The 22919-nt window shown below is 37.4% G+C and overlaps 2 protein-coding genes and 1 long non-coding RNA gene across 3 annotated transcripts in view; all 3 read right to left on the reverse strand.

Annotated features, from left to right (window-relative positions):
* The window catches only part of LOC123262222 (DNA-binding protein RFX2), a 98847-nt gene that overhangs the window by 40958 nt on the left and 34970 nt on the right, over window positions 1-22919 (reverse strand). The window lies entirely within an intron of this gene.
* LOC123262227 lies at window positions 7003-22218 on the reverse strand. The gene is made up of 3 exons (XR_006508894.1): window positions 22088-22218; window positions 11941-11942; window positions 7003-7015 (listed from the first exon to the last, which is right to left on the reverse strand). It is a non-coding gene; the product is annotated as an uncharacterized LOC123262227 (long non-coding RNA).
* On the reverse strand, window positions 14706-16319 carry LOC123262225. Its single transcript, XM_044724376.1, has 2 exons — window positions 16019-16319; window positions 14706-15076 (listed from the first exon to the last, which is right to left on the reverse strand). The coding sequence occupies exons 1-2, from the start codon at window positions 16265-16267 to the stop codon at window positions 14936-14938; spliced, it is 390 nt and encodes a 129-aa protein (XP_044580311.1). The 5' UTR covers window positions 16268-16319; the 3' UTR covers window positions 14706-14935.

Consider the following 22919-nt stretch of genomic DNA (forward strand, 5'->3'; position numbering starts at 1 on the left):
CTGTGGGTACATCTCGATGTGCCTACAGGGAATGAGTTGCCAGAGGAGTCGATGAGAGTTGCACATACTTACAATTGTACGCAACTCTTGCAGCTGTTAAATCAATGTGTATAAACACAAGAGAGCAGCGGTTTTTCCTTGTCCGCGAACTGGGCTGTGTTCTCGCTATGGTAGGGGTAGGACAAATATACGTGCGTGTATAGCTCTTTTGAGACCAGGAAACGGCCTCTTCGGAGGTAGGCGAAAGCCTCGCCATATATTCTTCTATACTTAAATGTAAAGAGATTTTAGAAAATTTTAAAAATATTTTGTAAAATTCTTTAAAGCTTTTTAAAATGTTGACAATTTAATAATTATATAAAAGTGGGGCTCGCATGTTTTTTGAGGATAAAAAATCGAAAAATTAATATTTTTCGGAATTTTTTTTCTACAAATTGTTTATCTTTGCGGCGGATTTATGATAAAAATTTAACTTTAGCTCAAAATCATTCCTTAAGCTAAGGTAATTGCATTTGAAAAGTAAAAAATAAAAATTTTGACTTTTGATCAAGAATTTGATGGTCAAACACTAAAATTTCGTTGAATTTGAACCTTTGCATCTTGTTACGCATTAAAAACTAAACAATTAAAAAAAAAATTTCCAAAAATATTAATTTCATTTTTTTTTAAATTATTCCATTTTCGATGAAATTTAAGAAAAAAAATAAATCATTTGGTTGAAAACAATTTTTCATAGTGATTTCATAACTTGAAAAAACCTGAGTCCTACTTCTATATAATTACGGAAAATTTTTGAAAATTCTTTAAAGTATTTAAAAATTTTTAAAAATTCTTTAAAAATCTTTAAAATTTAAGAAAATATTTTTAAATCTTATTTAAAATTTTTTACAGCTTTTTAAAATGTTAAAAAATTTTTGAAAATTCTTTAAACATTTTAAAAAGCCGAAAAGGTACATTTAGATTTTGTAAAAATTAATAAATACTTATTTCAATTTTTACGAAATATTTTTCACTTCCCGATTTTCGAAAATTTTCAATTTTCTTAGCGGGAGTTAACTTAACTAATCTCTAAAAAGATTAACTATTTTCTTAACTAATCTCTAAAAAGGACGTCATTAAATGAACACATTCGTATCAATTGGATGAGATTAAGTTCGCGTCGTTTTAATTGTAGTATTTTGTTTATGATATTTTGGTATTTTGTCCTCAACAATACCAGTTTCTCTACTCAAGGAAAAAAATTACTTAGAGAAAAATACTTTTCTTTTCAGTGTGATAAGAAGAAACTTCCGGCAATGAAGGTAAGATTGATACCTCGAGCAAAGCTCTCTTTGATCTCCAAAAAGAAAATCTTGGACAAAATATCTTGTTCAACATAAAGTAATGATGCAAGTTCATATCCATCGAGATAATCTTATTATAAACTTATAAACTCTATTAAGTCAGTCATTTTAGCATTAAAAACTTGTAACGGGTGTGTTTCCGCTCATTGGCCCCTTAATTAATTTAATAGAAATAAAATAATACCTAGCAAAAATGATTCTAAATTAACAAGGGCGCCACCAGGATTTTTTAATGCGGTTCCTGGAACCGGAAACCAGAGCTGAGCTTAATAATCTACAGGGAGAGAGAGTGGAGGAAGGTGGTCTGAAAGAAATAAATCTTTATTTAACGGCACCAAAATTTATTAACAAAATAAAATAACAACCCGTGCACTTGCACGCACTCCAACTCACTCACTTAATACTATGACTTATTGCTACGGTTTTCTTACTTCACGCTTCCCACCGGGAAGTCGCTACTACAACTTATATCTACCTATCAACAAGACACCTCGTACAAAGACGTCAGTGTACGAGGGCTGTCAATAACGCCTGGCTACAGAAGCAACAGCCTAGTGACTGCAACGTAAGCCAAGAAGCCTCTGCAGCTCACACACACACTCCACACTATTCTTACGTCGCGCTGTCCACCGGACCCTCACGCTCTATCAAAATTCTTAATCCTGACGGTACCCTCTATGCCAGCGAAACACCTCGCAAACGGACTGCTCGCTTGCGAAGGGACGCAGGTAGCACTCACACACACATAACCCACACGTCTCGCACACACACTGACTCTACTTTACTTTTATTTTCTGGATTACAAAATTAAACTCCAAAAAAGTCAACGTTCAATTCTTACTAAAATTATTCAGTCATTAGCTCGAGATTAAAATCATAAACAATTTTTACAGCTAATAATTTAACTCTCAAAAAAATCTACACTAAAAACCGACGCTTGAATTTATTCCAAATTATCCACGAGCTTAACTCTGCGCATTAACTTAAATTCTTTCGAAGAACATTCTTTATAAAATTAGCTAAATTTTTACTCGGACGTAATCCACACAATAAATAGTTTATATAAATAATTCCAATAATAATTTTAGTCTTCCATAGTTCAATATATAAATGACCACGTGGAATTTTTCGATTTATAAATAATTAATAAAGCAATTTGTCTCAATTCACGAAAAATTATCCACGGTTGATTCGATCTCAATTGCGTCGGAACTCAGTAGCCGATTCTCAATACTTAATTTTCCAATAATAAAATAGTATTTTTAAATAAATAATGTTATAATTCAATGAAAAATAATAATTAATTGATAATTCAATTGCTATAATTTATAATAATAGTCCAGTTATTAATTTTATGAATTTACTGCGTCATAAAATTCACAAGGAATTTGCGCGCTCAAAAATGGACTCCGTTGTTCGTTACAGCGTACTAAGCTCGACCTCGGGTACCGAAGCTTGACCAGTCGTGAGTTGCTGATTGGAATAATTCTCGATGTTCAGAAATTAATTAAATTTGATTAATCAAAAGATGAATTTAATTTAGCCAATCTTAAGATGTTAATAATTACTAACTGGCCATTTCAATAATCTAATTACTCACGACTATTAACCCAGGAGATCTAGAACATTCCTCGGGTATAAACCCCCAGGAGGAACGCTCCCAGCAATTAACGAATCAATTCAATTAAATAATTAATTATTATTGAGCAAAATTATTAAACAATTGAATTATCCAAACTTGAATAAATAAAATGAGAAGTAGTGTGTTTGATGAGCCGGGTATATGGCCCCAAGGCTCATCATTACCAAAGTCCAATACCTGGTGTAAATTTGGTTGAAGAAACTCTATGGTTGGTACTCGCTTCCTTCTTTGGACTTCTTGATGTTACTCGTTCCAACACTTTACTACTTCTCCGGACACCACGCATGGCTCGTCTATATAACGACCCCAAAAATACCCCCTCCTGCTCTCTCTCTAGGCCCGAAGATTGATGCGCTCAAATGCTAGTCGAAAAGTTATCGATCTCTGGCGACTTATCGATTAAGGGTAATTTACCCTGTTACACTCCCCCTTACCAGACCAGCAGTTGGGTGTATCGATCTTCAACCTCTCCAGGACCAAAAGAAAACAAAACTAACAGATGACGAGGTCCATTGAAACAAGTACACGTCCTCATCATGGCCCACCAGGCGCAGGTATTGGGTACATTGACGTAGCCGTGCGTTGGAACTTGTGACCTAAATAAACTCTGGAAGACACTGTCGACCTTGGTTTAACAGAGTTGTTTGCTGGAACTAAACTTGACTAGGAATAGCACCCTGGGACACCTCAGTACATGTCCGGGTATAACGCTTTGGACCTCCTGTCGACTCTGTAGACTCAAAAGAAAAAAATTTTAGACTTCTAGGTGATACTGGTGCAGACCGCGTTGAAGTTGGACTGGGTTTTGGCTCAGATATGGGCTCAATTGATGACACAGCGTTGGTTGAAGCCTCCACTGACTTAAAAGACGTCTTCGACCCCGCCTCGTTCGAACAGTTTGGACACTTCTGGTCATCAGCTCCGTGAGCTTGAGATAGCATCTCAGCCTCCCCCTTACCAAACTGCAGCTAGGTGCTCCTACTGTAGTTGTAAATCTAGTTTTTATATCACGGAGCTGACAATTGAGACAAAAGTCACATGCTCTGTGTCTTTTCCGGATTTTTCATAAACTAGATGACACCGAGATCGGTATCTCGTACACCTGAATTTCACCACGAAGTCCATCCCCAGGACCAAGGAATAACCTAGGTCGGGTAAAACACTCAGGTACTGTTCTCCAGCAACAGATCCGATTTGAATTATAAAAGGGGCTCCACCTCTACTCTTACAAGTAGAGTGATTAGCAAGAAGCACTCCTTTCTTGGTCTGATCGTCCTGTAGCTCACCAACAGCTAGATGTTTGATGTCCTCATACACCTTTTCATTAATGTAAGACCTCTCACTGCCAGTGTCCAGGATTCCATGTAGCCTCACCCCAAATATCCATACGGATATGGGTATCCTCAATGTCTTTTCCGGTGGTGACCCGTTTCCGGGTTTGAAAATACGTCGAGCAGCTAGTTTGTGAATGAAGGACGCAGCTAGAGGTTTGCCTTGTAGTATATGAGGTATGAACGAAGCTTGTAATGGCTTGTTGGTGTTTGTAGGGACTGCTGGTTGAGATACTGCTGGTTCACAGAGTGTTTCGACTTCATCTTCCCACTCAGAGTCTGATGCTTGTTCTGGCTCTGAGTTCTCATCAGAATGTAGTTGTAGATCAATTATACAAGAGTGGAGGAAATCATCAGACAGATCCGATGGAAGGTCTTCTAACAGTGCGACTACCCTCAATACCTCCTCTGGACAAGGTTGTTTCACACGATATGTCTCTTGTATATTGTCTTCAGAGTCAGAATCAAACAAATTGTTTGATTTGCCCCTTTCTGGTCCACAAGTGGGTGTATCCAGACGGGTATCCTTTTTAAAATTGTCTGAAACAAACATATTGTTTGCTTTGCCCCTTTCTGGCCCACAAGTGGGTGTATCCAGACGGGTATTATTTTCAGAATTAAGTGATTTGTTTCCCTTTTTAATAACCTGTTCTGGTGAGCATGTGGGAAACTTACGTGCTACCTCTATGCGTTTTTTTGAATTTGTTGACCTGCATCTTCTTCTAGGATTTCAGTGATGACTGGTCCTGACCTAGGTTAATTGTTAATCGGTACAAATAGAGGGCAATTTTCTCTCGAATGTCCAATCTTGTAACACACATTACAGACTTCTCTTCTGGGACCTGGACAGACGTCAAACGTATGACCAATTACACCACAGTTGTGACATGGTTTTGGTCCACGTACGTAGTTGAAATCGTAAAATTGGCCTACATTTTGCACCGGTACATTTAAGGGTTGTATTGTTGTTGGTTGTTGATAATGTCTGGGAACAGCATATTATCCTTGAGGTACAGTACTTTGTCCTGGTGTTCCAGCATTGGAAGTTCCAGGTTGTGTATTCTGTGTAGGAGTTTGTGAGTTACCAGGTTGAGCAGCAGGCTGTTGTTGCCTAGGATAAAAGCCTCGACGGACAAATTGTCTGGTTGAAGGAAACTGGTTGCTGGCACGTCTGTAAACTCCGTAGCGGTTGTCGTACTCTCCTGAGTTCGATTGCATAGCATTGAACTCAGGAAGTTCGACATATTCTTCCAAAATTTCCATGTCCTCAGTTGGCTGTTGGATTGCTCCAAAACGAGGTTTATCTGGGTTCTTAGGTTGATTAATACTCTGTGTTTTGCTGTGTTGACTCCCCCAGAGGTGCAGGCATTACACCTGACCTGGGTAATTGAGTCATTCCAGCAGAGCCTTGTTGGTTTCGACCCGGGTTTAGTTGAGTCCTCTCCCCCAGAGGTACAGGCATTACGCTTGACCTGGGTATTTGAGTACGCTCCCCCAAGAGTCTTTGTTGGCTGAGACCCGGGTTTAATTGAGTCGACTCCCCCGAAGGTACAGGCATTACGCTAGACCTGGGTATATGAGTACGCTCCCCCAAGAGTCTTAGTCCAACATTGGTTCCCGGGTTCACTGTATTATTTGATGACCTTCTACCTCAGCCTCTTCCGAAAGAAACTCGTCGAGTCTCAGTATCTGGCTCTCCTTCGGGTCCTTGACACCTGTTTCTCAATCCAGTCGGTGGTATCATCTTCTAACATTGTAAATTTAATTCTTTATCCGAAAAAATATTTCCAATCCGGTAATAAAATTTAATCCCGCAAATTAAAAGAATTTATTGGTTGAATAATTAATAAATTATAAATAAACTCTTAAATTCAAATAAATTTGTTGGATACAACAATTTTACAAAATAAATTTCTATATTAAAAAGAAATAAAATTCCAAAGTAAATTTCCAAAAAATAAGGATTCAATTTAAGTTCCAAAATAATAATTTAGGATAATTTTTTTTTTTTTTTTTTTTTTTTTTTTTTAATAAATATTTCAAAACGAAACTTCCAAAAAATAATTTTTTTGTAGAATTATTTTGGATTAACTTTTAATTATAATAATAATTAATAATTATAATATACAGTTCACTATTGCCATTGTACCAATATTTCAGAAAATTAAATTTTGTTTAAAATAGAAAGATTAAAATTTCAAATTATTCTATTTTAGCGGAGCGAAAAAAAATCTTCATATAAGCGTATTAAAATTTTATAGTAAGTAGAGAACACTTCAGTACTAGCGTTGTTACTTAACGCGCCAATCGAACGAAGTTGTCCGAACTCGACAAAGGCAAGCGCGTCACCGACTTCGGTAGAGTTGTGTTCTCAAATTTACTGAGTAGACAAAATCTATTGTAAAGATGTTTAGTTTTACCGAGTTTTATTTTAATAATGTTATTATTATCTATAATCCCCTGAGTGGCTATGACACTTAGACAATGCTAGCCCAAGCCACTGGGTATGCTTTCTTTGTTGTAGATAATAATTTTAATCCCCTGAATAGCTGTGACACGTAGGCTATGCTACCACAAGCTATTGGGTATTGATGACACTTCCGGTTATAATAAATTTTAATTTCTTAATTACAGAATTAAGAAAAAGATAAATACTTAAAAAAAATTTTTTTGATAAAATTCAATAAACTTAAGTTTCACTAAACTCTAAACTCAAGTAACTTTTTCCCAAACTAGAAATAGCTAATGACTGATATTATTTATTTAATTTTTAAATTTTAAATATTTTAAATAAAAATTTATTTATTTCCGGCCTTCCTTCTCTCTCATTGGGTTTTCGAATTGGGCGCCAGTGTAACGTGTGTTTTTCCTCCGCTCATTGGCCCCTTAATTAATTTAATAGAAATAAAACAATACCTAGCAAAAATGATTCTAAATTAACAAGGGCGCCACCAGGATTTTTCAATGCGGTTCCTGGAACCGGAAACCAGAGCTGAGCTTAATAATCTACAGGGAGAGAGAGTGGAGTAAGGTGGTCTGAAAGAAATAAATCTTTATTTAACGGCACCAAAATTTATTAACAAAATAAAATAACAACCCGTGCACTTGCACGCACTCCAACTCACTTACAACTCACTCACTTAATACTATGACTTATTACTACGGTTTTCTTACTTCACGCTTCCCACCGGGAAGTCGCTACTACAACTTATATCTACCTATCAACAAGACACCTCGTACAAAGACGTCACCGGACCCCGCTGTTAATTTTTGCATAGAAATTTTTAACTTCCCGCTAAGAAAATGGAAAATTTTCAAAAATCGGGAAGTTATTTGTTTTACCCCGTTTTGAAAAATCGATTTTTTATCAGATCTCGACGTTTTAAGGTCACAGGAAGCTTTCCTGACTATTCCCGCGATAGTGTCCGTGCGGCTGTATGTATATATGTGTGTGTGTATGTATGTGTGTGTATAATTTTTTGTATGCATGTAATTGTATGTATGTAAATCTCTTATAACTTTTGAGCGGCTCGGCCGATCGGATCGAAATAAGTGGCGATCTAAAGAGTATCATTGCCATTAAATTTCGTGGAAATTTGAATCGATTCGGTTCGCTAGATTTTGAGAAATCTCAAAAATAAAATTTTCAAAAAATCGTTTTTTTTTTTAATAACTTCCAAACGGCTTCACCGATCAATTCCAAAAACTAATAAGCTCTTAAGTTTAAAAAACCACGTCGATTGCCATCAGTCCCATCAAAATCGGTTGATTCGTTCAAGAGTTATCGAAAACGAAAAATTTCGAAAAAAGTGTTTTTTTCACATAACTTTGACATTTCTTTTTGGATCGTTTTTGATGACACAAAATAATTATTAGAGCACAAAAAACTACTTTTATTGCCACCAAGAACGTGAAAATCGGTTGATTGGTTCATGAGTTATCGTTGTCGAAAAAATTCAGAAAAAGTGAATCTTTCAAATTTCTCTAAGATTTTCGGTTCGATCAGTTTGTGTTCAAAAGTATATCATAGAATTTTAAAAACTGCTAGGCATACTGCTAATCGCATGAAAATAGATTTATTCATTCAGAAATAATTGCAGTTTGAAAATTCAGAAAATACTATTTTATTAAACTTTTATAAGACTTTTGAGCTCGAAAAGCTTAGAACAGCTAACTCTATGAGCTCGGAGAGCTTGAAATAACATATAGATCATATTATTGAGCTCGAAGAACTTAAAAACGTCATAAGTGCCATTTTAAGCGTGTAGATATGGAATTAGCGGGTTGCAGGGATGGCCTTTAGGGTCGACCGTATTCCAGATTTTTTTCATTTTGTCAGACCAACACATAAGCTTGTTACCGTGTTGCGCCCTTTTTTCATGGTTGTTGTGTGTGTTTATTCGATATTACACCAACACATAAGCTTGTTACACGGAAAGAAAATTGTACGAAAAATTCGTAATTTTTTACGATGAAAACATCGTAATTTATAGTATAGGACATTGTAGCGCCGGACCAGAACTCAAACATCATAATTTATACGATGCAACATCGTAAATTTCTATCACTTAAATTAAAAAAAAGTTTAGGTCACCGAAAAAATAATTCTGTATCACCGAGGAATCGAACCCGGTGCCCTCTCCTCCACAAGTCCAAGGTTTATCCCCTTACGCTATCGGATGGAATATCTAAATTTTTCTGTTCAGTCATATAATAAGACCCTCCATACAGTAGTTGGTCATCTTTCGGTGGTGGCGTCGCAAACTACTGGACTCTGTCTCTCTTTTATTAAAACATATAGTATGCGTCCTTATTCACTTGCTCTTACGGAAAAAAAATTTACTAAATAACATCGTAATTTTCAATAATTCAAATTGTATTCTGTAGACGGCAGCATCGTAAAAATCAACATACTGAAAGTCTAGTCCTGGATTACGATGTTACCATTATAATTTTTCATAGGATTTTTTTTTCCGTGCACCGTGTTGCGCCCTTTTTTCATGGTTGTCGTGTGTGTTTATTCGACATTATACCAATACATAAGCTTGTTACTGTGTTGCGCCCTTCCCTTTCCTCTTATCCTTCATTTTAGATATTTTTGTCATGGGATATTTCTGCCAAAAGATTTTTTTATTTTGGGATATTTTGCTATGGGATATTATTTCGATGTGATATATTTACGGGGATATTATTGACTAGGATTTTATGACCGGACACCGTTCATTTTAATAGAACAGTTATTTGTTAATATTTAAATTTTTTATTGTGTTTTAAAAGTTTCTAAAACAATCCGACATATTTTCGACCGATAAGAATATTGATATACATTTTGAAGCTTTCTAATTTATTCGGAGTTACTCTAGATCATTCTAGAATTTCCTAAATCACTCTCATTCAATCAGAATCTAAACGTAGATTTCAGAACTTTCCATATCCATATAGAATTTCCCAGATCATTCTAGAAATTTCTGGAACATACTCATTCGATCAGAGTCTAAACGTAGATTTTAGAACTTCCTACATCATTCTACAACTTCCTATATCATTCTAGACTTTCCCAGATCATTCTAGACATTTCTGAATCATTCTAGAATTTTCTAGAACATACTCATTCGATCAGAATCTAAACGTAGATTTTAGAACTTCCCGATCATTCTAGAATTTTCTAGAACATCCTCATTCGAACAGAATTTAAACGTAGATTTTAGAACTTCCCATATTGTTTTATAATTTTCTAGAATATTCTCATTTGATCAAAATCTAAACGTAGATTTTAGATCTTACCAGATCTTTCTAGAAATTTCTAGATCATTCTAAAATTTTCTAGAACATTTTCGACCGATTCGAACATTGGTATACATATTAAAACTTTCTAGATCATTCCAGAAATTTCTAGAACAATCTAGACCATTTAACCCTTCAGTACCCACGTTCTTTTTAGTGTCTCACTTGCACTGCAGCGACATCCTATAAGTTAAATGTTGTTGCGTGAGTAAAATTCTCATAGCGAGGGTACTGAAGGGTTAAGACCAATGATATTCTTACATTTTCCAAGTTAACATCTTTCAACCCCCGTATCTTTTACACGCTTATAATTATCAACTTGCAACCACCATAGTGCACGATGGGAACCTTGTACCTATCGCCATATACAAACACTATTTATCTGCGATGCGTAGTTTTAATACTTATTAAAAAACTAAATTATGGCAGTAAAGTGAGGTTATAATAATTCCATTTTGCATTCGGTATTCTGATTATAGTGTATTGAAGTATTGTGATAATCAGTATACGTATATTTATGAGCAGTAAACATATAGTGCTGAGCAAAAGACTATCTACGTATTGTTAATAGAGTAATACCAAGTTTTTTTCTCAGCATAAGAAAATTTTAAGAAAAATATTTTTTTTCTATTTTTTGTTTAGAGTAGCGATAGGTATAGTCATTCTGACTATATTTTTTTCTTCGTATAGACTAGAGATTTTGTCGAAGTAACTTTAAATAATCAACAATTGAATATTTCCAACATATCGTCGATTAGCGAGCTAATTGCGTACTGTATATTAGAGAATACAATCGAACTAAAGTTTTAGAAGTTATATTTCCAACCAATAGATAACAAGTACGGCACATTCATGTAAATACATGATCCGCTTTGAGCAGTACTGACATCGATTACAAGTTGGTGTATGCAATTGGTATTTTACAATATTGAAAAGAGCTCGATAATATCTATTCGAAGAGAAAAAATAATCTATTATATTTCAACCAATTAATATTTTCACTTTTGTTACAACTTTTTTTGATCAATGAAATAGAAATTTATGTCATAAGGCCGTGAAGTAGCGGTTTTCTGACAGCGACGATATTTCGATATGAACTTAAGGTTTGCAGTGGGAAGATCCGAAACGGGCGTAATTTATCGCCCGAGGCCAAGCCGAGAACGGAAATTTCCGCTCGTTTTCGAACATTCGCGTCACAAACATTAAAGCGAATATCGAAAAAAAGTCGTTGTTAAAATCACCACTAAACGGCCAAATGATATACAATATTTTTGTTATTATCGCTCCTTAAGTTCAACTTTTGAGGGATAGGAGGAAAATAATGACCTATTTAAATTTTATAAAGTTTCAGAAAGGCAAGAAAACTTAATTTTATATTAATTATTTTTAACTTCCCGCTAAGAAAATTAAAAATTTTCAAAAATCGGGAAGTTATTGGTTTTACCCCGTTTTTCGAAAATCGAGTTCTCATCAGATCTTGACATTTAGAGGTCTTAGGAAGCTTCCCTGAATGTTTTCGTGATGATGTCCGTATGTTTGTATGTATGTATGTGTGTGTGTGTGTGTGTGTGTGTGTGTGTGTGCGTGTGTGTGTGGGTGGGGTTTTTTTTTTTTTTTTTTTTTTTGTAAAGAGGTACGAAAAAAGATCTTCAAAGGACACCGGTATCGTTAACTCTGCCGCTCATCTTCCGGCAAATATCGATAGTCGGTAGTGTGGAGATTTTTACCCACTAAAAAAAACATTCCTCTTCCCCTCTCCCCTAGATGGTACGGGGAGGACTGGATTGGAACCGCGTTAGCATTACTTCAATCCAGTCGTGCTGCGTCTCACGACACCTACTCCTGGCTACTGGTCCCTTTCTGCGATTTTGTCTTTCAGGAGGTGCTGTGCATAAACTGCAACAGCTGACCAGTCTTCCTCTTGTTTGATCATTTAGGTCACCAGGCTTGAGGGGGAGAGCCTGGTGCCTATGATCTCTTCGGTGCTTCTTCTGTAGTCCTTCCATCGAGCACACTCGAAGAATGTGTGTTCGGCGTCGTCGATTTTATCCGGGCAGTATTTGCACGTTGGTGTGCTGTGCAAACCCATCTTGAAAAGATAGGCATTGAACTGCCCATGTCCCGTCAATAGCTGGGTCAGGAAGAAGTCCGTATCCCCGTGCTTCCGAGAGAGCCAGACGTTGATGTTTGGGATCAGGCGCGCCGTCCATCTGCCCGTCTCTCCCGATGTCCATCGGTCCTGCCACTCTTGCTACGTTTCCGCCTTTATCCTCGTTCTTGCGTCTTTCATGTTATCATCACTGTCTTTAGCGTCATAGAGTTTTGCTCTTTCGAACGCTAATAGGTCGATGGGCGCGGCTCCTGCAATGACCAATACAGCCGCTTCGGAAACTGTGCGGTAGGCGCAGGCAACCCTGAGAGCGCCTCGCCGCTGTACTGCTGCGATCTTTCGCCGGTAGGTCTTCTGCTTTAATATGTCTGCCCATATCTCCGCTCCATAAAGCAGTACCGAGTGGACTGCTTCTAGAACTGGACTCTTCTCTTTTTTGTTCTTGGTCCCATGGTGTTGTTCATAATTCGTGCTAGGCTAGACACAGTCTTGCTGGCTTTCTTGCATGCACTGTCGAGGTGTTCACGGAAAGATAGTTTCTCGTCTATCATTACCCCTAGATACCGCAGGGCCCTTGTTGACGTCAGTGTTGTTCCTCCCATGTCCACAGCGAATGGTTTTGGAAACCATTTTTGACGGGTCAAAACGACCATCTCGGTTTTCTGTTTGGCGAGTTTCAGGTGATGCTTATCGAGCCAAGTCTCGACGGTGTCGATGATTTCCCGAACTAGCAGTTCGGCCTCATCCACGCTGTCCGCCACTATAGTGGCTGCAACGTCGTCTGCAAAGCCTGTTAGCTCTACTTGCTCTGGCAACGGGATTTCAAGGAGCTCGTCGTAGTCTGCGTTCCATAGATCAGCCCCCATTATTGAGCCTTGCGGCACGCCAGCCGATATGGCGTATTCTTGTGGGCCTTCAGTAGTTTCCACTATTAGCTTTCTATCGTCAAGGTAGTTGTCGACTAGTGCCAGATTTTCTGGCTCCGCGTCAAACTTGTGCTCCAGAGCGTCTAAAATGTCTCCCCAATTTGCGCTGTTAAATGCGTTTTTGACATCTAGCGTGAGGAGAAGACATACTTTACGAGCTTTGAGGCTACCAGACCATGCTTGTGTTGCTGTCTTTATGACTTTCTTGATCGCTCCGACTGTCGAATGATCTTTCCGGAAGCCATGCTGGTTGGTGGCAAAACCTCCAGCACGGTCGATGTCGTCGCGAAGTCTTCCTTGTATGAGCTCCTCGAGCAGTTTTCCAGCAATGTATAGCATACAGAGTGGTCTAAACGACGAAGGTGTTATGGGGGTTCCCTTACCTTTGTCTAAGAGAACCAATCTCTGCCGTTTCCAGACCGCGGAAAAGGTGCCAGTTGCCAAGCATGCGTTGTAGGTGTTCAGGAGTAAGTCTGGGTATTCCAGGGCTATAATCTTGATCACCGATGCCGGGATGCCATCAGGTCCAGGTGCCTTTCCTGTTTTGAGTGACTTGGCCGCGTCTTGTAGTTCCTTAGTTGTGAAGGGTGTTACTTCGCTGTTCTTAGTGTAGTGTTTCTTCTCCCGCGGTGGGTGTTTGGGGAAAAGCTCCGTTACAATGCTCTCCATCAAGGCAGGAGACTTCGGCGCCTCTGGTAAAGCCTTTCCAAGTCGTTTGGCGACAATTTGGTAGGCTTTACCCCAGAGGTCATTGTTGAGATCGTTGCAGATCTCTTTCCACAGTTTCGCTTTACTTGCTTTAATGGCTCGGTTTAGCGTCTTTTTGGCCTGCTTGTACTCTTTTGAATACAAGTCCTGGCTTGGGGAGCGTTTGGTGGCTCTCGTTGCGCGGCGATGTAGTTGATGGCACATTTTGCGAAGTTCCGCTATGTCTGTTGACCACCAGTACGCCGGCCTGCGAAAACTCCAGTTTTTCAACCGCGGCATAGAGGCGTCACATGCGGCGGAAATCTCCTTCATCGTATTTAGTACTGTCCTTTCTGTCTCGCTGCAAGTATCCGGAGTCGGGTTGTTCTGAAGGGTAGACCAGCTCCGTGCAAGTGAAGCTCGCAGTGTCTCTGGATCAAGCTTCCTGACATTCCACTTTCGCTTAGAAAGGTCGTGTTGTGATACCGGAGCAGATGCCAATCCAACGTTAAATGTCACGAACTGGTGATCACTGCCACTGTATTTTTCGGATACTGTCCAGTTTTCAATCATGGCAATTTTTGGAGTCGCCAACGAAATGTCGAGGATGGACTCTTGGTACCCCGGTCTTCTGAAAGTCGTGGTGCTCCCAGTATTTAGCACTATGAGGTCGAGTCTAGCCACGACGTCAGCGACCTCGTTGCCTCTGGTGTCGGAGAAATCAGCGCCCCATTCAGCCGATTTAGCATTGAAGTCACCAGCTACGATAACTTCGCCGTCGAACTTGGTGATCACATCCTCTATATTTGCCAGTTTCTGTCGGAACACACTAATCCCTTCGTTAGGTGAGAGATAGACGCTCATGAAGTAGGTTATGGGGGTTTGAATCCAGACAAAACCTGCTCCACTTCCGCTGTTGATGGTGGTAACGTTCTTTGTATTTACAATCCAGATTGCCGCCGTGCCAGTTTTGTCTGCGAACCATGCTCTATCTTGGAGGTTTAGATATTGCTCACTGATGAAGCAAACGTCGATCCTCTCTTCAAAGACTCGCTGGCGAAGTAAATTTTGCGCCAACGCACATCTATTCAGGTTTCCTTGAAGTATGCGTGTCATTTCTGCCCTTTCGTAGCTTCGGCAAGTGCGGTGCGGAATACCTTACAAGCCCCGGAGCCTGGAATATGACATAAGCTATCTGGAGCTTTTTGTTCCTGTGTACAGAGGAAGCACTTTGGCTGTTCAACGCAGTCTGCAGCTTTGTGGTTTCCTCCCCCGCATTTAAAGCAGCACTTACTTCTGTCAGGCCCCTTGCAGGAGTTCGTCGCGTGCCCGTATCCGAGGCATCTGATACAGCGTGTTACTTTTACAACTGGTCGAATGCGGCAGTTGACCCATCCGATCATTATACGAGCCTTGTCAAGGATTTTGAACGCGCTAGCCTCGTCTATCTCGCAGAAGGCTGCCCGGTTACCCCGTCGAGTAGGCTTTGTCAAATTTACCCGTTTGATCTCCAGGCTGTCTGTGAAGTCACGTTTGAGTGCTTCGCGGACGTCGTTCTCAGTAGTGATGGCATCCAAGTCCAGGATCTCGATCGTTGCTTTTGGTGTAAGCGTTCTGACTGTACCGATGTTAGCAGTTGCTGTTTTTATCGCAGCCGTGAAAGCGGTAGTGTCTTCAGTCTTGCGACCTATTTCTAGAAAAACGCCCCCTCGCTTCGTTTGTTTGATAGACTTTATGTCTACTCCAGTCTCTGTCGGATTAACCTTGGCTTTGATTTCCTTGAGGAGATCGGCGTATGTTCGCCCTTCAGCTGGTTGGACAAGCACAGCTTTAGTTTTTATCTTCTTCCTCCTCGGTTTCTTGGAGCCAACATTGCTTGGCTGGTTTTGGGCTGTAGCAGATTGAGCCACTGGCTCCTGTTCTTTCTTTTTCTTGTTTTTCCGAGTCACTTTGGTCCAGGTATCACCCCGGGCTGTCTTCTTATGTGCTGGCTTATCGATTTCCGAGGAAGGGCTGGGCGTGGATAGCGGCCTCTTCTTGTTTTTCTCTTCTCTATGCTGTGTTTTCTCAGGAGTGACCGAAAACGTCTGGGATTTTTTGTTCAGATCCGGAGATGTTTGCGTGGTTCTCGCCGACTTCGTTGCTGGTTTGTTGGTCAACTTATATGCCGTGGCAATGGACGCTACTATTTTTCTGAGTTCATGGTGGAGATTTCGTTTATCCTTTATGAACTCAGCTAATTCTTCGATCTTGCTACCGAGCCGTTCCATTGGCGATTGTTGACCGGTGACAGTCGGTAGAGAGTTTATCCTCCCTCGGCATGTGTGAATGTTGACGGGAGCAACAGGTCTTCCACTTATTGGAGGAAAGTTTGTTTGCTGTGCGTCTACTTCCATCAGAGCTGTTTCTTTACTCCCTGTAGCATTGCTAGACAGCAGAGCCATGGGGTCTACTCCACTGTTCAAACGGTCGCTTGATAACGACGAGTTCAGGCCCGTTTGTACGCCTTCCCTCGCCGTCACTGAGGTATCCCTCCTCTGCACCGTAGACGATGTTTGAAATTGTTCTGACATTTCCATACCATCTTTTGCTAGGTTTTGGTCCACCCCGAGTATTCTATTTCCTCGGTACCCGACGCATCTGACGTGCAGATATGCCGGGCATTCCCCTATCCGCCACCTGAGAAGGCGCCCGATGCGGGACCCAGCAAGCCCGACACGAGGTGTGTGGGTGGGTGGGTGCGTGGGTGTGTGTGTGTGTGTATGTGACCCTCTTATAATTTTTGAACGGCTTGACCGATTTCATCGCGGTTGATGCCATTTGAAAGGGCGTGACCAAACTTAGATTTTGAATACACTTTGGACCGATTCTAACCGGTAGATTTTGACAAATCTCAAAAAAACTACAAATAAAAAAATTTTTGAAATGTGGTTTTTTTGGAATTACTTTTAAATGGCTACACCGATAAATTCCAAAATCTAATCAGCTCTTAAAATCAAAAAACCACGTCGATCACCGCAATCCCGGTCAAAATTGGTTCATTCGTTCGTGAGTTATCGTTGTCGAAAGAAAACCGAAAAAAGTGTTTTTTCGGAATTACTTTGAAATTCATGGCTCGATCGATTTAAACTTGAAGATTCTTCATGGGGATTCCAAAACTGCGTCGAATGCCGCCAACCGCGTGAAAATCGGTTCATTCATTCAAAAGTTATTGCCGTTTGAAAATTCAAAAAATTGTGTTTTATTAAACTGCTATTAGAGTTTTGAGCTCGAAGAGCTCAAAATGACACAAAAATCATATTTATGAGCTCGAAGAGCTCGAAAACGTAATGAGTAATTTTGAGCGCTTAAGTACAAAATGAGTGGGAAGTTGCAGGGATGGCCTTTAGGGTCAACTGTCGTCCTAATTTTTTTATTAATATTTATTTATGGCGTGGTTGTTATTTTATTAATATTAGATCCGCTTTGCAATAAACTGCCAGCAGGGAAATAATTAGCTTCACTCAATAATAACTGAGTTTAAAATTGACTTAAAGTTATCGGTCAGTACGCTAGAATGTGACTTTTTTCTACAATCTCTCTCAATTCCGTCCGAGTGTACATGAAAAGTTCGTAAAAAAAAGAAGGGGATAAACTTCACGGCCTAGGCCGTGAAAAAAAGACGGTATGGTAGAGTCTCGAGAAAAGAGTCCATATACCCCTTCGTTACTCGCGTATTTTTTAGTTTCTCGCTCGCACTATAGTAAGTCTCTATAGGTTGAGTAGTTGTTAGGCGGCGTCACGCTTATAGCGCGAGTAACGAAAGGTAATTACAGAGTAAAGATATGGTTTTTTTTTTCCTATTTTTTCATAAAATCAAAAAATTCTTATCACACGAACGAGTGGAACTATAGCCTCGGCTGCACCAAAAACAATTATTTTTCAGAACAAGATTAATATAAAAAAAAAAAAACAGTGAGTCAAAACTTGTGCGTACCGTAAACTGCGGTCTTTTCTTGTTCAAATGATTTTTATTTTTATTATTCAAAAAAATGTATGGCTTTTTTAATTTATGTTTGTTTAGCCAATCACTCATGTATTACTAATGTAATACTTATTATTTTTTTTAATAAACAAACATTTAAACAAAAAAAAAAAAGTAACGAAAGGTTACGGACGCCACCCAGTGCTTTAAAGTTGAACTTTTGGAACGAGTATAACAAAAAATATGTTTTTTTACCAGAAGTTATAGAAAAGTAACTAACTACTTGGAATTTAAACAAAATGCTTATGAATGAAATGTATTTAGCTTCAATAAACAATATTACCATTATTTATATACCTACAGTAAAATATGGTGGATCCAAAAAAAGAAATCCTAAAAAAATCTTGTTTTAGACATCTTATAAGTTCCTCAAGTGTTCTTATTTAACAGTTAGAAAAGAGTGCCCATGAGGGGGCAATTTTTATTTAAAACGAGAAACAATGCTCGAAATTTTGACGTGAATCGCTATACCATACCCTTGCACAGCTATTTCGCATTTAAAATTTTTGAAAAAAATTTTCTCTTATCATTTTTATAATCAAGTTTCCATAAAAGATACCAAAATAAAATTCAAACCATTTTTTCATCCGTTTAAACTAGATAGTTGGGTGTTAATAGATAAGTTTAGATAGATTCTGTAAATTCATGAGGTTGCCTAGTAAAAATGTGTATGAAAATGTAGACAATTTTATTGTACACACAATGGTACAACTCGAATCAATTTGCTATATTCTATACGTATTAAAATTCTTCAAAAATTATAAGCATGTTTTAAGAAAAAAAAATTTTTTTTTGTTTTTTACAATTTTATTTTATTTTATTCATTAAATATCGTCGTCCATTGATCTGTGCTTTGGTTAGTTTCCATTATTCAGAAAAAGACTGAGATTCAGTATGCAAAAGACTGAGAGAAATGTTATCAAATTAGCTTTGCACAACCGACCTTATAATCGATCAAAAATAAATAATAAAAGATGATGATTTTTTTAGAGCTTTCTTGTAAATTTTGCTACATCAAAAACTCATTTAGATACTTCTTTCTGTTCTTACAGAAGCTATGTTATCAACAAAATTCACAAATAACATTAGAGAAGAAAAAAAATGACTCAAAAAAACATAAAATATTGACTGCAAATTATCTACAAAAGATTTTTTCTTCAATTTTAGGGATTTAAATTTTTAGTTTTAAAAATTATCAATTTTCGAAAAGTCAAAAAATTATTAGATTGAGATATTGAAAATCAAGTTTAATTGTGATCCCGGCGTTTTGAAATCTACAAAATTATTACGAATAGTTTTACGACGACGTGAATACGCGCGCGCGTACGCTTATGTGCGTGTGTGTGTGTGTGTGTGTGTGTGTGTGCTTTCAAAACTGCGTTAAATACGTTCAATGACATCAGAATCAATTGATTCATTCAAAAATTATTGTCTACATAATCGAAATTTGTATTTTTTTAAGTAGTAATCAGAGTTTTTAGTTCATAAATCGCAAAATCGTTAAAAAAAAAAAACTTATATTCTCAAAGTTGCAGAGTTAAAAGACTTTAAAATACGCTAATTTATGAGTGCTTTGAGTTTGATAATAACAAGAAATTCTAAAGATGACCTATAGTATTAATCGTTTTCCGAAATTTTTTTCAGTACAATTTCATTGCAGCTTTAAGACTTATTACAGTCATGACTTTTTTTCCTACAAAAAAAAATTTTTTACTCCCTGTCATCTAATTTAAAAATGAGCATGTTATTTTATTCAACTTGGAGTCTAATTTACATTAATCATAATTACATGAAAGGAATCACTGATTCGTTGGTTCAAAACGTATCACTTCTTTAAAAAACAATAGGCTATGATCTTAAATTAAATTTATTCTGCAGTTCAGTGTTAATGTATGACAAAATTGTACTTGACTTGTAGGTCAAATTAGTTTTTAAATTGGTCATTCATTATTCTCTCAATATAATATTAACCAAATCTCTAGTAACAGTAATCTTGAAAAAGTTTCGTTGCCAAAGCACTTGAAAAAGTTCTTTGGAAAGAATTGGATAATTCTTGAACAAGAGAGTTGATCAAGATTCTGCATTCAGACTCTGGCAAAACTTGAGCAAGATTCTGAAAGCAGAGGATTTAGCAATATGTTGTCAAGTCTAGTCAAATCTGCACCAAAAATTTGACAAGATTTTCGATCAAGATTTTTGACCTACTCTTACGCAAAAAACGATAGGGTCCATGAGCGCGCTACTGTTCCTTTCCTCGTGGACACATAAAGAATTTTAACTAGTTAAACCGATTAACTAGCTAACGGGTTAAATTAGTTAAACGGTTAAATGATTAACCAGTTAAAAGGTTAATCGGTTAGATAGTAAATTTACATTTTCTTTTATATGAATGATAAAATATTATTAAATCTTATATTTTTAACATATGTACACTAATATTTATTTATTTTAAGTTTCATGTTTAATTTAAGATAATTATTTATTATGGATATTTATTAGACTGAGCTTAGAAAATCAACTATTTTTAACTTCCCGCTAAGAAAATCAATGATTTTCGGAAAATCGGGAAGTAATTATTTTTACCTCGTTTTTCGAAAATCGAGTTCTCACCAAATCTCGACGTTTTGAGGTCCTAGGAAGGTTCCCTGAATGTTTTCGCGATGATGTCCGTACGTTTGTATGTATGTATGTGTGTGTGTGTGTGTGTGTGTGTGTGTGTGTGTGTGTGTGTGTGTGTGTGTGTGTGTGTGTGTGTGTGTGTGTGTGTGTGTGTGTGTGTGTGTGTGTGTGTGTGTGTAAACCTCTTATAGCTTCTGAACGGCTTCACCGATTTGATCGCAGTTGGTGTCATTCCAAAGGTCTTCCCCAAACTTAGATTTCCAGTAAGTTGGAACCCATTCGGACCAGTAGATTTCGAGAAATTGAAAAAAGTGAAAAAAAAAGTTGTTTTTTTTTTTCTATTTTTAACTTCCCGCTAAGAAAATTGAAAATTTTCAAAAATCGGGAAGTTATTGGTAATACCCCGTTTTGCGAAAATCGAGTTTCCATCAGATCTCGACGTTTTAAAGTCACAGGAAGCTTCCCTGACTATTCGCGCGATAGTGTCCGTGCGGCTATATGTGTGTGTCCGTGCGGCTATATGTGTGTGTGTGTGTGTGTGTGTGTGTGTGTGCGTGTGTGTGTGTGTGTGCGTGTGTGTGTGTGCGCGTGTGTGTGTGCGTGTGTGCGTGCGCGTGTGTGTGTGCGTGCGCGTGTGTGTGTGCGTGCGCGTGTGTGTGTGCGTGCGCGCGTGTGTGTGTGTGTGTGTGTGTGTGTGTGTAAACCTCTGATAACTTTTGAATGGCTCGGCCGATCGGATCGAAATAGGTGGCCATCCGAAGAGTATCATTGCCATTAAATTTCGTGGAAATTTGAATTGATTCGGTTCGCTAGATTTTGAGAAATCTCAAAAATAAAATTTTCAAAAAATGGTTTTTTTGGAATAACTTCCAAACGGCTCCACCAATCAATGTAAACAATTAATAAGCTCTTAAGCTTAAAAAAACACGTCGATTGCCACCAGTCCCATCAAAGAAACTCAAAATTTCTACAGAATCATCGTTTGAAAATTGGAATTTTTAGTAACACGTAAACATCTACCCTATCCAATGAAAAAAACCGACAGACACCTAACTGCCCTAGAAGTTACCGCTCAGATATCTCTTACACTGAAAATTGGCTTAAAAATCCTAAAAACATCTAAAATTTTCCGTTGATACCAGAGATCTTTTGTTACGCGGACAACTTACTACCCCTTACTACCTATTTTAACTCGAAAAACTGTGTCGAATGACGCCAGTATATTGATTTTTAAGTGAATTACAAAATTCCAAAATTAAAAAATCAAAGTGAAATCATACCAATTTTCAAGAGGTGATTATGAGAAAACGGTTCATCTGACCAAAAATTTCAGTCTTTTTTTGTAGACCATTAAATTCTCTTAAAAAATTGTCTTCAAGTCAATTTCATTTACCTCGATGGTTTAGGAGTTATGAGACAAAATGCCGTTCGCTGGAAAAAAAAAAATCAAAAACTGTTCAATATTGATATTAAGGGCTCTAATTTTCGCAATATTTTTTTTTGTCATCCCAAATAATATTTTCAATATACTTAATAAAAAAAAATAGTTGACTTTTTAAGCCCAGTCTAATAAATATCCATAATAAATAATTATCTTAAATTAAGGTAGTACTACCGTTACCACAAGAGTTAAATCCCAAAACCTAACCTTATTTGATTAACGTAGTACATTTCCCTATACTAAATCGCGTTGGAGAAAGAGAGACAGAGATAAATTTTGAATGTTTTTTATTAATAAATATTCTCATATTCTTGTAAACCATACTGATTTTAATAATTTATTATTTATATCAAAGAAAATGTAAATTTACTAATTAACTGATTAATCATTTAACTGGTTAATCAGTTAACCGTTTAACTAATTTAACCGGTTAACTAGTTAATCGATTTAACCGGTTAATTTGAATTAACCAGTTGGCCGATAAACTAATTAATGTGGTTAAACTTTATGGCCGGTTTAGTCGGCCAAATTGTATAGCACTACTTATTAACAAGTGTTATTTATACGCTACATATAATCAGAACCTCTACTTTCACGAAAGAGTCTCAAAGCATGGTAGTCGAAAAGATCAGACTTTATATCAAATTTTCTTGCTTAAGACTTGCCCAAGAATCTTGATGAAGTATCTGTAGCAATTCTTTGACAATTTTGAAGTAAAAGTTTGTCGATAGTATTGTCGCTACACGGAAAGAAAATTGAAGGAGTTTTTACTATTTTACTATTATAATTTTTACTAAATAAAATAGTAACGGTGGACTATACTTCTCATTCAGTAATTTTTACGATCTACTATTGTAAATTTTATCCAACAAATAAGACTAGCAAGAGTCTTAAAAGGTCGAATACTATAGAGCAAATTATACAATATGTGTTTGTGAACTTTACAATTCAACTATTGTAAAAATTCACAGTTGGTTTTTTTAAAAGAAATATTAGGGAGGGAGAGAGATAG

Source organism: Cotesia glomerata, linkage group LG3, assembly GCF_020080835.1.
Source record: "Cotesia glomerata isolate CgM1 linkage group LG3, MPM_Cglom_v2.3, whole genome shotgun sequence".
Taxonomy (NCBI): domain Eukaryota; kingdom Metazoa; phylum Arthropoda; class Insecta; order Hymenoptera; family Braconidae; genus Cotesia; species Cotesia glomerata.

Excerpts from the sequence above, each read along its gene's own strand:
- LOC123262225 (XM_044724376.1), bottom strand. The coding sequence starts at position 16,267 with ATGGCTCTGCTGTCTAGCAATGCTACAGGGAGTAAAGAAACAGCTCTG. Across the intron at positions 15,077-16,018 it reads GAAATCTCCACCATGAACTC|GCAGACTGCGTTGAACAGCC; the intron begins AGAAAAATAGTA and ends AACCACAAAGCT.